Here is a 15,425-nt window from a genome sequence, read left to right on the forward strand (position 1 = left end):
TGGAGAGTAAGGCCAGTAAGACTCCAAGGAAGAGCAGGCAGGGTGTGGTTGCTAAACACAGTGAGACTGATGGTCTGAAACGCATTTGTTTCAATGCGAGAATTATAACAGGTAAGGCAGATGAACATAGAGCTTGGCTTAGTACTTGGAACTATGATGTTGTTCCCATTACAGAGGCTTGGTTAAGGGAAGGACAGGATTTGGCAGCTTAACGTTCCATGATACAGATGTCTAAGGAGGGATAGAGGGGGATGTAAAAGGGGTGGGGGAGTTGCACTACTGGTTAAGAAGCATATCACAACTGTTCTATGGGAGAACACCTCAGAGGGCTCATGCAGGAGGCAATATGGTAGAGCTCAGGAATAGGAAGTGTGTAGACACAATGTTGGATGTTTACTGTAGGCCGCCCAACAGCCAGCAGGAGATAGAGGGACAGATATGTAGGCAGATTTTGGAAAGGTGTAAAAGTAACAGGGTTGTTGTGGTGGGGGATTTTAACTTCATACTGGACCTGCTATTGGTGAATACGCTATTTCCATAGGGGAGCAGTTCGGGAACAGTGACCACAATTCAGTAAGCTTTAAGGAACTGATGGATAAAGATAAGTGTAGTACTCAGGTGAAGGTGCTAATTGGGAGAAGGCTAATTACAACAATATTAGGCAGGAGCTGAAGAATGTAGATTGGGGGCAGATGTTTGAACGCAAATCAACATCTGGCATGTGAGAGGCTTTTAAGTGTAAGTTGGTAGGAATTCAGGACCAGCCCTTTCCTGTAAGGATGAAGGATAAGTATGGCAAGTTTCGAGTACCTTGGATAATGAGAGATATTGTGATGCGAGTCAAAAAGAAAAAAGGAAGCATTTGGCAAGACTTGGAGGCTGGGAACACACAAAGCAAGTGTGGAATACAAGGAAAGTAGAAAGAAACTTAAGCAAGGAATCAGGAGGGCTAAAAATGGTCATGAAAAGTCATTGGACAGCAGGATTAAGGAAAATCTCAAGGCTTTTTGTACATATATAAAGAGCAAGGGGGTAGCCAGGGAGAGGGTTGATCCACTCAAGGACAGCGGGGGGAATCTATATGTGGAGCCAGAGGAAATGGGCGAGGTATTAAATGAGTACTTTGCATCTGTATTCACCAAAGAGAAGGACTTGGTGGATGATGAGTCTGGGGAAGGGTGTGTGGATAGTTTGGGTCATGTTGAGATCAAAAAGGAGGAGGTATTGGGGGTCGTTAAAAACATGAAGGTAGACAAGACCCCAGCCAGATGTGATCAACCCCAAAATATTGAGAGGCAAGGGAGGAAATTGCTGGGCCTTGAGATAAATCTTTGTCTCCTCACTGGCTGCAGGTGAGATCCCAGAGGACTGAAGAATAGACAATGGTGTTCCTTTGTTTAAGAAGGGTGGCGAGGATAATTACAGGCCGGTGAGCCTTACATCAGTGGAAGGGAAATTATTGGAGAGGATTCTTCAAGACAGGATTTATACCCACTAGAAAACAGAGTGAACAATGGAAGGGTGTGTTTCTGAATGGAGGGCTGTGACTAGTGGCGTTCCTCATGGATCGATGCTGGGACCTTTGCTGTTTGAATATGTATAAACGATTTGGAGGAAAATGTAACTGGTCTGATTAGTAAGTTTGTGAACGACACAAAGGTTGGTGGAATTGCGGATAGCGATGAGGACCGTCAGAGGATACAGCAGGATTTAGATCGTTTGGAGACTTGGGCGGAGAGATGGCAGATGGAGTTTATTCCGTATAAATGTGAGGTAATGCATTTTGGAAGGGAGATGGGAAATATACAGCAAATGGCAGAACCCTTCAGCGTATTGATAGGCAGAGGGATCTGGGTGTACAGGTACACAGGTCACTGGAAGTGGCAATGCAGGTGGAGAAGGGAGTCAAGAAAGCATACAGCACGCTTGCCTTCGTCGGCCAGGGCATTGAGTATAAAAATTGGCAAATCATGTTGCAGCTTTACAGAACCTTAGTTGGGCCACACTTGGAGTATAGTGTTCAATTCGGGTCGCCACACTACCAGAAGGATGTGGAGGCTTTGGAGAGGGTACAGAAAAGATTTACCAGGTGTCGCCTGGTATGGAGGGCATTAGCTATGAGGAGAGGTTGGCGTAACTTGGTTTGTTCTCACTGGAACTACAGAGGTTGATAGAGGTCTACAAGATTATGAGGGGCATGGACAGAGTGGATAGTCAGAAGCTTTCTCCCAGGGTGGAAGTGTCAACTAGGGGGGGCATAGGTTTAAGGTGCGAGGAGCAAGGTTTAAAGGAGATGTACAAGGTAAGTTTTTTTACACAGAGGGTGATGGGAGCTTGCAGCTCGCTGCCGGGGGAGGCAGTGGAAGCAGATACGATAATGACTTTTAAGGGGCGTCTTGACAAATACATAAATAGGATGGGAATAGAGATATATGGTCCCTGGAAGGGTGGGGGTTTTAGTTCAGATGGGCAGCATGATCGGTGCAGGTTTGGAGGGCTAAAGGGCCTGTTCCTGTGCTGCAATTTTACATAATAACATAAGTACTACGAGCAGGAGTAGGCCATATGGCCCCTCGAGCCTGCTCCGCCATTCAATGAGATCATGGCTGATCTTTTGTGGACTCAGCTCCACTTTCCCATCAGAACACCATAACCCTTTATTCTTCAAAAAACTACCTATATTTATCTTGAAAACATTTAATGAAGGAGCCTCAACTACTTCACTGGGCAGGGATTCCATAAATTCACAACCCTTTGATGTGAAGAAGTTCCTCCTCAGCTCAGTCCGAAATCTACTTTGCCTTAGTAAGAAGTCTGACAACCCTAGGTAAATTCCAACAGGTTTGTTTCAAACATTAGCTTTCGGAGCACTGCTCCTACACCTGATTCTCCTGAGGACGGAGCAGTATTCCGAAAGCTAGTGATTCGAAACAAACCTGTCGGTCTTTAACCTGGTGTTGTAAGATTTCTTAATGTGCTCACCCCAGTCAAATGACGGAATCTCCACATCATACTTCCCCTTATTTTGAGGCTATGCCCCCTAGTTCTGCTTTCACCCGCTAGTGGAAACAACCTGCCCGCATCTATCCTATCTATTCCCTTCAGAATTTTATGTTTCTATAAGATCCCCCCCCCGCCCTGCATCCTTCTAATTCCAACGAGTACAGTCCCAGACTACTCCACTTCTCCTCGTAATCCAACCCCCTCAACTCTGGGATTAACCGAGTGAATCTCTCTGCACACCCTCCAGCGCCAGTACATCCTATCTCAGGTGAGGAGACCAAAATTGAACACAATACTCCAGGTGTGGTCTCACTAACACTTTATTGCAACATAACCTCCCTAGTCTTAAACTCCATCCCTCTGGCAATGAAGGACAAAACTCCATTTGCCTTCTTAATCACCTGTTGCACCTGTAAACCAACTTTTTGCATCTCATGCACTTGGACACCCAGTTCTCTCTGCACAGCAGCGTGTTTTAATATTTTATAATTTAAATAATAATCCCTTTTGCTGTAATTTCTATCAAAATGGATAACCTCACATTTGCCAACATTGTATTCCATCTGCCAGACCCTTAAACTATCCAAATCCCTCTGCAGACTTCTGGTATTCTCTGCACTTTTTGCTTTACCATTCATCTTAGTGTCGTCTACAAACTTGGACACATTACCCTTGGTCCCCAACTCCAAATCATCTATGTAAATTGTAAATTATTTGTTCTTTTTCCTCTGCTGGGTCTGTCCTGCCGGTGAGAAAGGACATACCCAGGAATGGCGATGGTGTCTGGGACATAGTCTGTGAGGTATGATTCTGTGAGTATGACTGTCAGGCTGCTGCTTAACTAGTCTGTGAGACAGTTCTCCCAACTTTGGCACAATCCCCAGATGTTAGTGAGGAGGACTCTGCAGGGTCGGCAGGGCTGGGTTTGCCATTGTCATTTCCGGTGTGTCGGCCGTTGCTGGTGGTCCAGCCGGTTTCATTCCTGTTTTATGGGGTTTGTTGTTGAATATAACTGAGCAGCTTGCTAGGCCACTTAGAGGGAATTGAAGAGTCAACCACATTGCTGTGGATCTGGAGTCACATGTGGTAAGGATTTCCTTCCCTAAAGAACATTAGTGAACCAGATGTTTTACAACAATCGACAATGCTTTCGTCGTCACTGTTAGACTTTTAATTCCAGATATTTTATTGAGTTTAAATTCACCACCTGCCAGGGTAGGATTCGACCCCGGGCTCCCAGATCATTACCCAGGGTCTCTGGATTACTAGCCCAGCGACAATACCACTATGCCACCGCCTCCACATGTTACTGTCGCTGGACAGAACATACAGTGCAGAAGGAGGCCATTCTGCACCGACCCATTTAAGCCAGACAGATGGTCACTGTCTCCGAATCCTCTTTTCACCCGCTCGCTCCACCTTGAATGGTTTATAGTTCCTTGGTCTCTCCCTCCCACCTTTTAAAAACATGGTGAGAGATTTACAACCTCCCATCCTCTGCCGCCGTTCCCATACCCAAGCAGAATTGAAAGTTTATGGTCAATCCCTCCGCCATTTCCACCATTCCTGCCCTCAGCCACACTGAATCATCCCACCCAGACCCGGTAAGTGTTCCATATTATTGTGATAGAAAAAGTGTTTGACTGAAAGGGGTTAACTGAACCTGTTTGTTCAGTGACTGTAATTAATGTCAATCTCCGTGGATCCTAATTGCGTCACTGGAGGGTTTCCCTCTTCTCTTAATAAGGGGCTCCTTTCAATGTGTTATCCCATAGTGTCAGCGGCAGCATCAACTCCGACACTAACAGGGATCAGCAGCTAGAGGGAGACAGAGAGGAACGATCAGAATCTGAGAACAGATTGGAATGTTACAACAATGGATCAGAATCTGAGAACAGATTGGAATGTTACAACAGTGGATCAGAATCTGGGAACAGATTGGAATGTTACAACAGTGGATCAGAATCTGAGAACAGATTGGAATGTTACAACAGTGGATCAGAATCTGAAAGTATTCGATTGGAATATTGATGACGATTTCTTCGCTACAGATCCCCAGGCCACCTGAATATCCAATAACATTAGCTGATCAGATCAGAATTGTACTGAAGGACATTCAAATGGGTTACTATCCCATCCTGGCTATTGTTGGTGTCCCCGGTAAGTCTCTCGATCCAGTTATTTATTTGTAAACCATGTTGAACTATATTACTGTTCAGTCTCTTCAGCTTCAGTCACTAACCCCGTACTCAATCCACAAGGGTGCCAGGGGGGCAACGGCCACAGGTCAGGACCGGAGGTGAGCCATGCCCTTGAAAGGCGGGTGGAGGAATTTATGGAGGTTGGGGGTCACTTCATGGTCCCTGAACTTTCAAGTGCTTCCTCGAAGAAACATGTGCCGTGTCTGAGAGGATGATTAGTTGTCTGGATGTCCAGCAATCTTTGATGCCTGAACAGTATGCCTGTGCTCTAACAGTAAGTGTGTCGATGGCTGCATGCCTCAGAAGGTAGTACGTGGGTTCCCCAACTGGAAAGCATGGTTTAACGGGGAAGTCCACTCCCCAATGAAGTCCAGGTTTGAGGAATTCAAGACGGGGGGACCCTGACCTCTACAAGAAATCGAGATACGACCTCCACAAAGCCATCAGGGACACCAAGAAACAATACCAGACTAAGAGTCACAGTATTTGAGTTGGAAGGAATGGTTGGCAGATGTTTGGAAGGGTGAGGGAAAGGGGGAGGAGGGGTATTGGGTGGACAGCCGAGGTGGAGGGTTGGAAGGTGCGGGGGGGGGGGGCAGATAAAATGTTGGTGACGAGAATCTCTTTACGAATGAACCGACGTAGGGGTGGGGGCGGCTTCCATCGGCTGCGGCACGGTAGCACAGCGGTGAGCACTGTTGCCTCACGACGCTAGGGCCTCAGGTTCAATTCCCAGCTTGGGTCACTGTCTGTGCGGAATTTGCACATTCTCCTTGTGTCTGTGTGGGTTTCCTCCGGGTGCTCCGGTTTCCTCCCGAAAGACGTGCTGTTAGGCGAATTGGACATTCTGAATTCTCCCTCTGTGACCCGAACAGGCGCAGGAATGTGGCGAATAGGGGATTTTCACAGTAACTTCATTGCAGTGTTAATGTAAGCCTACTTGTGACAGTAATAAAGATTATTATCTTGTGTGGGCCTGGATTCAAGGTAGGTTAGGGCCCAGTTGGAGGTCCTCACAGAGAGGATATGCCTGACTCTACTGGAGGGAGGGTCCGGAGCCCCCCCACTAGGTTGGTGACATGGAACGTTAGGGAACTTAATGGTCCCGGGTATTTATTCATTTGAGGACTTTGAACGGAGATGTAGCCTTCTTGCAGGAGGCAAATTTGTGAATCAGGGCTCAGACAAGACTGACGAAAGGGTGGGTGGGGCTGGCGTTCCACTCACATTTTCATACAAGGTCGAGAGGAGTTATGATCTTGATAAATAAGAGGGTGGCATTTACGGCAACTAGCATTTTGAAAGCTTGGGGGGTCACGGTAGCATTGTGGATAGCACAATCGCTTCACAGCTCCAGGGTCCCAGGTTCGATTCCGGCTTGGGTCACTGTCTGTGCGGAGTCTGCACATCCTCCCCGTGTGTGCGTGGGTTTCCTCCGGGTGCTCCGGTTTCCTCCCACAGTCCAAAAGATGTGCAGGTTAGGTGGATTGGCCATGATAAATTGCCCTTGGTGTCCAAAATTACCCTTGGTGTTGGGTGGGGTTACTGGGTTATGGGGATAGGGTGGAGGTGTTGACCTTGGGTAGGGTGCTCTTTCTAAGAGCCGGTGCAGACTCGATGGGCCGAATGGCCTCCTTCTGCACTGTAAATTCTATGATAACTGGGGCAGCACGGTAGCATGGTGGTTAGCATAAATGCTTCACAGCTCCAGGGTCCCAGGTTCGATTCCCTGCTGGGTCACTTGTCTGTGTGGAGTCTGCACGTCCTCCCCGTGTGTGCGTGGGTTTCCTCCGGGTGCTCCGGTTTCCTCCCACAGTCCAAAGATGTGCGGGTTAGGTGGATTGGCCATGCTAAATTGCCCATAGTGTCCTAATAGTAAGGTTAAGGGGGGGAGTTGTTGGGTTACGGGTATAGGGTGAATACGTGGGTTTGAGTAGGGTGATCATGGCTCGGCACAACATCGAGGGCCGAAGGGCCTGTTCTGTGCTGTACTGTTCTATGTTCTATGAACTGTGTTGTGGTGAGTGGGGTGTAGGCGGGGGCACCAGTGGTATAAGTGAATGTTTATGCACCAAATTGAGACGATGCAGATTTTATCAAAAGGGTGTTGGCGGCCATCCCTGATGAACTGAGAGCCGGGATTACTGCACGGAACTTTAGGACACCAAGGGACAATTTATCATGGCCAATCCACCCAACCTGCACATATTTGGACTGTGGGAGGAAACCGGAGCACCGGGAGGAAACCCACGCAGACAGAGTGTGCAAACTCAACAAAGACAGTCACCCAAGGTCGGAATTGAACCGGGGTCACTGGAGCTGTGACGCAGCAATGCTAACCAATATGGCATTGTGCAATCAAAAGGTGCGAAAAAAACAGGGTAGTTGTGCTGGGTGACTTTAACTTTCCCCATATTGACTGGGAATCCCTTATAGCCAGGGGCTTGGATGGAGAGCAATTTGTTAGATGTGTCCAGGAGGGCTTTTTGATACAATTGTTGACCATTCAACCAGGGAGGGGGGCATATTAGACTTGGTATTGGGGCAATTTCGACAGAATTATGAGAGGCATAGACAGGGTGGACAATCAGAGGCTTTTTCCAAGGGTGGAAGTGTCATTTACAAGGGGGGCACAGGTTCAAGGTGAGAGGGGGAAAGTTTAAGGGAGATGTGCGAGGTAAGTTTTTCACACAGAGAGTGGTGGGTGCCTGGAACGCTTTGCCAGGGGATGTGGTGGAAGCAGGAACATTAGCAACATTTAAGAGGTATCCGGATGGGTACATGAATAGGGAGGAAATAGAGGGATAGGGACTAGGGAAGGGCAGAAGGTTTTTTCTTTAGTGAAGACATTGTGATCGGTACAGGCTTGGAGGGCCGAAGGGCCTGTTCCTGTGCTGTACTTTTCTTTGTTCTCATCAAGTGGGCCATGATGTTGAGGCCCTCAGCCATGGTCATCACAGACTGAGCCATGCCTTGGGAACCACTACTCAAAGTGTGGATGTCGTGCTCCAAGTTTTCCATTGCAGACCCCATCCCAGCAGTGTTGGCCTGGGTGCCACGCATTGTCGGCACCACATCCTGCACCTGAAGGGCTTTGGGACTCCTCCAATCGTCTATGTGCTCGCTGGAATGTCACTGATACCGTCTCCTGAATGTCACGGTCGTGTCCTATCACCCGTATCGACTCTGGGAGAACCTTGTCCAGAGTCTCAACATCTGACTGTGACCCAGCTGAGTCCTGGGACCCAGCAGTCCTCCAACTGCTGTCTGCCTTGGCTGCTCCTACCTCCACCTGATGGGCATCAGCAACTGTGTTGTTCTCACCAGATTGTACCTTCTAAGCCTGCCCACTAATGCCGCCCATCGAGATGTGTGTATCTGCGCTGGTGGAAGGTGCGGGTGATAACTGTGATGCCTCACTGGCGATCTCCTTGGACCTCTCCTCTGAGGTGCTCCCCTGGGTGGCGGGGTGGGAGGGTACATGACTCACCGTATGGTGACCCTGCGAGACAACGGACATGGGGTCAGTGAGAGGGAAGGATCATTTTGGGAAACATGAACGAGTCACTTGAAACTGGTCATCTGGATGAAGGAGCTGTGAATCGTCACTTCTCTGGCACAGGCTGACCTCGCTGTCGGTCACTGCTCTCTCCTTGGGCAACCCTGCCATCTCCAGGACCCTTATCACATCGGGGGTGAGGACTCAGATCTCGGACTCCACCTCCTGTCTTGGCCCTTCCCTGCTTATTATGGGCTGCCTTCTCCTCCGGGGACAAAGAGGGGGCATTGTGAGCTGCATGCTTGATGGGTCAGGGGGGTCTATAGCAGGTGGCATGTGAAGGGGTTGTGCTGCTGGGTGCTAGGGGCTTCTGAGCAAAAAGCTTATGACTCTCTTGTCAGTCAAGAAGCTATATACCTTGACCATAAAAATATTCAATGACTCTGCCTCCACCCTCTCTGGGGAAGAGAGTTCCAAAGACTCTCGACCCTCTGAAAGGAAAGGTTTCTCCTCATCTCCACCTTAAAAGGGAAGGCCCCTTATTTTTAACCTGTGCCTCCTTTAAAGCTCTACCCTCACCCACAGGGGAAATATCCTCTAAGTACCCACCCTGTCCAGTCCCCTCAGGATCTTATGTTTCAATAAGGTCACCTCTCAATCTTACAACAGGCCCAACCTGTCCAATCTTTACTCATAAGGTAACCACAGCCACAGCACCCCCCCCCCCCCCCGCCGAGCCCCTGCCACTCCCCACCCCACATGTCACGTATCGGTCGAGTGAACCTCCTCTGACCATTTATATCTTTTCCAAGTGAGGAAAGCAAAGCCGGTGCGCAGCATTCCAGATGTGGCTTCACCAACACTCTGCAGCTGCAAATCCCGACTTGTATAGTCCATTCCTCTTGCAATAAACGCCAACATTCCATTGACTTCCCAATCACATTCCTGGGGAATTTGAGGTGACCAGGCACTTCTCAGGGCTGAAGGTCACAGCTGTTTGTGAGTTTGGGTGGGTGGTACACAGTGATCGCTGATCTGAACAGGTTAGTCATTGTCCTGCAGGGTAACTCCGATGTGCCGGATTTCTGTGTCAAGTTTACAAGGTGAGCAAATAGCTAGAGTGTTATTTGCAAGATTGCTGATAAGGCCAATCTTACGGGATGTGAAAGTGTATGAATTCCAATGGGATATCGGCCGGTGAAGGTAGGCCTGTGGTAGACAGTTTTGGAGAAGCCATGATCAGATTGTCCAGTAGTTCCAGACCTTCATGAATGAGATTTGATGTTTTAGACAAGAAAGGAAAGGGTAAGTGTGGCGTACAGACGTTTAGTCATCCTGTGATCGATGATGCTGTTTATGGTTATTGTTCTTTCTCTATGACCGCTGTGGAGTTATATCTGAGCGATGAGCAGTCTTCTGGCAAGGGAGAGACAGAAATAATGGTGGACCACAAGTAGTTTGTTTCATTCACTCCATCAGCAGCACACAGCGACAGCAGTGTGTGTGACATCTACAAGGTGCACTGCAGCAACTCACCAAGGCTCCTTAGGCAGCACCTTCCAAACCTGTGACTAAAAACGTCAGGAAAGGCAGCAGATACCTGGGAACCCCACCACATGGAGGTTCTCCTCCAAGTCACTCACCACCCTCACTGTCGCTGGGGAAACATCCTGGAACTCCCTCTCTAACAGCACATTGGGTGCACCTACACCTGAAGGACTGCAGGGGCTCAAGAAGGCAGCTCACCACCACCTTCTGAAGGGCGATTAGGAACTGGGAGGGATGTTGGGAGGGGTACGAGGTACCAGCCAGTGGATTGGGGAGGTAGATCGGGGGGTTTGGGAATTTGAGGGGTGGCAGGTGGGACTGATGCCATGAGAGAGGTGGTAACCCTTGCAGCTCCTTAGAGATCATTGGTCTTCTTCCGACATTGGACGTGGGTCCTCCTGGTCATGGTGCCCACACTGGCAGCCACGGCCTCCCAGGCGGCATCGCTGACCCTGCTGACTGGTTCTCTGCTGACAGGCATCGAGAAGCCTGGTCAGATCGGCATCCCCAGAGCAAGGAGCAGGTCTCTGCGCTGCCATCCTCGTGTCTTGGCAGAGAGTGAGTGCTGAGGGAACATCTAAAAGCAGCTTCCCCTGGTTAATGGTGAGCAGCTGAGGCAGGAGTCGGGTGAATCAGACCCCAAGGATGCCAGGCATGTTGAGATTCACGTGGGGGCTCGCTTCTTGCACTAAGTGCTATTGAATAGCGGTCTCCATCTCGCCATTGCAGCGGACACAAAACCCCCCACCAAACCCGCCCGAAATGACTCTCCAAAATGTTTCCATTGAATCGTGCCCAATGAGCTTCCTTTCTATTTATACAACCAAAATGGATAACCTCACACTTATCTACGTTAAACTCCATCTGCCACATCTTGGCCCACTCACCTAACCTATCTATATCCATTTGCAAATTTATTATTTCCTCATTGCAACTTACTATCCCACCTATTTTAGCACTATCTGCAAATTTGGCTCCAGTACCTTCCATCCCTACATCCAGGTCATATATATTGTAAATAGTTAGGGCCAGAGGACCGAATCCAGAGTACCTCACCAGTTCCATCTTGCCGACTCTCTGCCTACTGCTGCTTAACCAGTCTTCTATCCAAACTAATAAATTACCCCTAATCCCATGTGATTTCTCAGAAGACTAAGGAAATTTGGCATGTCAGCTACGACCCTCACCACCTTCTACAGATGCACCATAGAAAGCATTCTCTCTGGTTGTATCACAGCTTAGTATGGATCCTGCTCTGCCCAAGACCGCAGGAAACTACAAAAGGTCGTGAATGTAGCCCAGTCCATCACGCAAACCAGCCTCCCATCCATTGACTCTATCTATAATTCCCGCTGCCTCAGAAAGGCAGCCAGCAAAATTAAGGACCCCACGCACCCCGGACATACTCTCTTCCACCTTCTTCCGTCAGGAAAAAGACACAAAAGTTTGAGGTCACGTACCAACCGACCCAAGAACAGCTTCTACCCTGCTGCCATCAGACTTTTGAATGGACCTACCTCTTATTAAGTTGATCTTTTCTCTACACCTTGCTATAACTGTAACATTATATTCTGCAGTCTCTCCTTCCTTCCCTATGTACGGTTATGCATTGTTTGTACAGCATGCAAGAAACAATACTTTTCACTGCATACTAATACATGTGACAATAATAAATTAAATCAAATCTTGATCTTGTGTATTAACCTTTTCAGCGGCACCTTATCAAACGCCTTCCGGTAGTCCATCTGCAGCATCCCCATTATCCACTTTGCTTGTTCCATCTTCGAAGTGCTCTTGCAAATTAGTCAGCATGATTTACCCTTCATGAAACCAAGCTGACTCTGACGGTTTTGACTTTCTAAATGTCCTGTTGTTACTTCCTCAATAATGGATTCTAACAGTTTCCCAATGACAGATGTTAAACTAACTCGTCTATAGTTTGGTATTTTCTGCCTCCCTCTCTTTTTGAATAAGGGCGTTACGTCAGCATTTTTCAATCCCCTGGAACTTTTTCCATATCCAGGGAATTGATAATAATATTTATTATTGTCACAGGTTGGCTTACATTAACGCTGCAATGAAGTTACTGTGAAAATCCCCTCGTCGCCACAGTACGGTGTCTGTTTGGGTACACAGAGGGAGAATTCAGAATGTCCAATTCACCTAATATGCATGTCTTTCTTCTGGGAGGGAACCAGAGCACCCGGAGGAAACCCACGCAGACACAGGGAGAACGTGCAGACTCTGCACAGACAGTGACTCAAGCCGGGAATCGAACACGGGTCCCTGGCGCTGTGAAGCAACAGTGCTAACCACTGTGCCACCAATAACTCCTCAATCATACTGGTCATTTCGCTACCAGCCTGATGTGTAATTTCATTGTTTATTTTCCTTCCTTACAGTGAACTTAGTCACGGTTGTGATCCTCATCCGCAAAAACTGTGGTCTCTCCAAATGTGTCACTCATTACCTGGTGGCCATGTCATTGGCGGATCTACTGGTCGTTATCCTCGACCTGATATTGAGACACATTCCGATTGTGTTCCATGAACAGTTTCATTTCCTGAAGTTCATCCCCGTGTGTAATATCCACGCTGTCCTGCTTTATGCAGCCACTGACTGGTCTGTCTGGTTCACCGTCACTTTCACTTTTGATCGATTTGTGGCCATTGCTTGTCAGAAGCTGAAAAGTAAATATTGCAGCGAGAAAACGGCGTCTGTGGTTCTGGGAACAGTGACTGTGCTGAGCTGTTTAAAGAACATTTTCTGGTATTTTATGGTAAGCGGCCAGTATGTGCTGATTAATGACCCCTGGTTTTGTTATTACACATTTGCTGACCTGTTATCTCCGGTCTGGGGCACAATTGTGTTCCTCCATTACATTCTAAACCCATGTGTCCCATTTGTCCTCATTCTGCTGCTCAATGTTCTCACCACCAGACACATTTTAGTGATGAGCAGAGCCCGCAGGAGACTCCGGGTTCACAGCAGTGAACAGAGTCCCAGAGACCCAGAGATGGAGAGTCGAAGGAAATCCATCATTTTACTGTTCGTTATCTCGGCCAATTTCATCCTGTTATGGTCAACATTAATGGTTACTACTTTAGATTTACAGATATGGTGGTTGACGTATCATTCTGCAAATCTGGATGCTTTTGTTGAAGAATTGGGCTACATGCTGCAGCTACTGAGTTGCTGCACAAACACTGCTATTTATGCCGTGACGCAGACAAAGTTCAGGGAGCATTTGAAGAATATGCTGAAATATCCCTTTACTCCAATTCTTCAATTAATCAAATGATGAGAAGATCTGAATCACTCAGAGTTTCCAGAATTTTCTCATTTTGTTTCACATTTCCAGAAGGGTAGAGGGGAACCCACACCACAGGGTCTCTCCCCTTCCATTGGCTAGGTGACCTATCCATCATCCAGTGTACCATACGCTGATTGGACAGGAAAGCAACTGCACTGACATTTCACCTCTCCCATTCGCCAGTCCAACTATCCATCATCTCGCTGCTTCACACTTATTGGACATGAATCCTCCATCCATCACCTGATGGGCAAGTGGGACTACAATTCCCAGAGTGCACCAGTTTGTGGGGAGGGCAGGGTAGAAGAGGTGAGATTGAGGAAGTGAGCAAACGAATATGATGGACAGTAGGACCCTGAGGGTAATTAGTTCACTGGCAGAGAACAAAGGGATGAGCAAAGCATGGCTTGGGGGATTGTAGCCTCGTAGAGAGAATGGTGAAAAGGATGTTGGGTAACAAGAGGCCCAGGATAAGTGAGCCAATTAGGATATTTGACCAGGTCAGGAGGTGTGTAAAATGACCAATGGGAAGTTTGTATGCGAATCTTGATGTAATTTGAAGTATATCTCCAGTGTTCCTTTGTTCTGAGGTTCTCTTTATCCTGGGTTCTCAGAAGACAGTGTGTGTGTCCTGAGGTCCTATGGATTGAGTCAGCCTTGCAAGTTAGTTATTATTAAATGATATGATACCTGCAAATCCATCTCAGATTTTATTGAATCCAGACTGACAGCAAAATAATCAGGAATTAACATTTGGTACCGAAATCAGGATTTCTCTAGATGCTTGCCTTTCATCTGCGAAATCAGAATTGGACTGCTCTCGGAAGGGGAAAAAGGAAATGGGCCCACGATATGAATAGATAAAACTTGCCATATCGATTTTCCTCTGTCTCGTATTCTGCTAACAGTCTAATCACTCGCATTTGATCAGGTAAGATTGTCTCGACGAAATCAAAGGTCAGTCTGATGGATTAGAAGAATTTATTTCAGTCAATGCAGGTACGGCTGAGGGTTGGAATGAGGTAACAATTCAGTTGGTGACTGAGGGAATGTTGCCTGGTCAGTCAGTTGCATGTGAGTAGAAAATTAAAAATTGGTTCTATTAAATTACACTTTAATTCGGTTAAGGTCTTTAACGGATTGATGTGATGTCGCTGAAACAGTTCAGTAAAAGACCGCTGATGATATGTTTGCGGACAGTTTAATTCTGTGCAATTCGAATTGGCTAAAATTGGTAAGGTCTTTATCGGGTTGATGTGATGTCGCAGAACAGTTCAGTAAAAGACCGCTGATGGAATGTTTGCGGACAGTTCAATTCCGTACAAATATAATTGGTTACGCGAACATTTATTATGGGAAGATATGGGTTGTTTGAATGAAACAAAATTGGGAGATGAATGGCCACTAGGGGGAACCAGAGACACACTTGTGTGTTGATGAATGAAAGTATAATGATTTGAATTATTTTGTTTGAATGGAGATCTCCAATGAATGAATGAGTCTGTTTAATAAGAATGTGATATCCTCTGTTCCTAGTTTTGTGAAATGTTGTATTTTAGGAGGTATTAAAGTGAGATTGAAAATGGGGTAAGTATTTGAAAGTTCTTTAGAAACTTAGTAATAATGATTAACGTTGTGGGAGTTAATTAGCACATAATTCTCAGGAAATAAACACAAAATGAAATCAAAATGTATAAATTGGGATTTGTAAATGATTAGTTGCAACTCGGCATAGTCTTGGCTGCTAAAAAATAAATAAATAAAATAGTTTCACATCAATTAGAAGTTATAAATGGCAGGCAAGAAATGTGATCAATATTATGAGGTAGGAATTTAATATGCTCAGCACTAAATTGGTCTT

At 46.9% G+C, this 15,425-nt stretch overlaps 2 protein-coding genes across 2 annotated transcripts in view; both read left to right on the forward strand.

The window, feature by feature from the left end:
- The window catches only part of LOC119951638, a 33,495-nt gene extending 28,461 nt beyond the window's left edge, over positions 1-5,034 (forward strand). The window contains exon 4 of the mRNA XM_038774818.1: positions 4,779-5,034. Coding sequence (XP_038630746.1) covers positions 4,779-5,034 — 256 coding nt within the window. The remainder of the gene's footprint in view (positions 1-4,778) is intronic.
- On the forward strand, positions 5,025-14,182 carry LOC119951155 (probable G-protein coupled receptor 139). The gene is made up of 2 exons (XM_038774174.1): positions 5,025-5,163; positions 12,654-14,182. Exons 1-2 carry the CDS (start codon positions 5,034-5,036, stop codon positions 13,550-13,552), a joined length of 1,029 nt encoding a protein of 342 aa, XP_038630102.1. The 5' UTR covers positions 5,025-5,033; the 3' UTR covers positions 13,553-14,182.
- Positions 14,183-15,425: the final 1,243 nt, after the last annotated feature.

This window comes from Scyliorhinus canicula, chromosome 17, assembly GCF_902713615.1.
Source record: "Scyliorhinus canicula chromosome 17, sScyCan1.1, whole genome shotgun sequence".
NCBI classification, from domain to species: domain Eukaryota; kingdom Metazoa; phylum Chordata; class Chondrichthyes; order Carcharhiniformes; family Scyliorhinidae; genus Scyliorhinus; species Scyliorhinus canicula.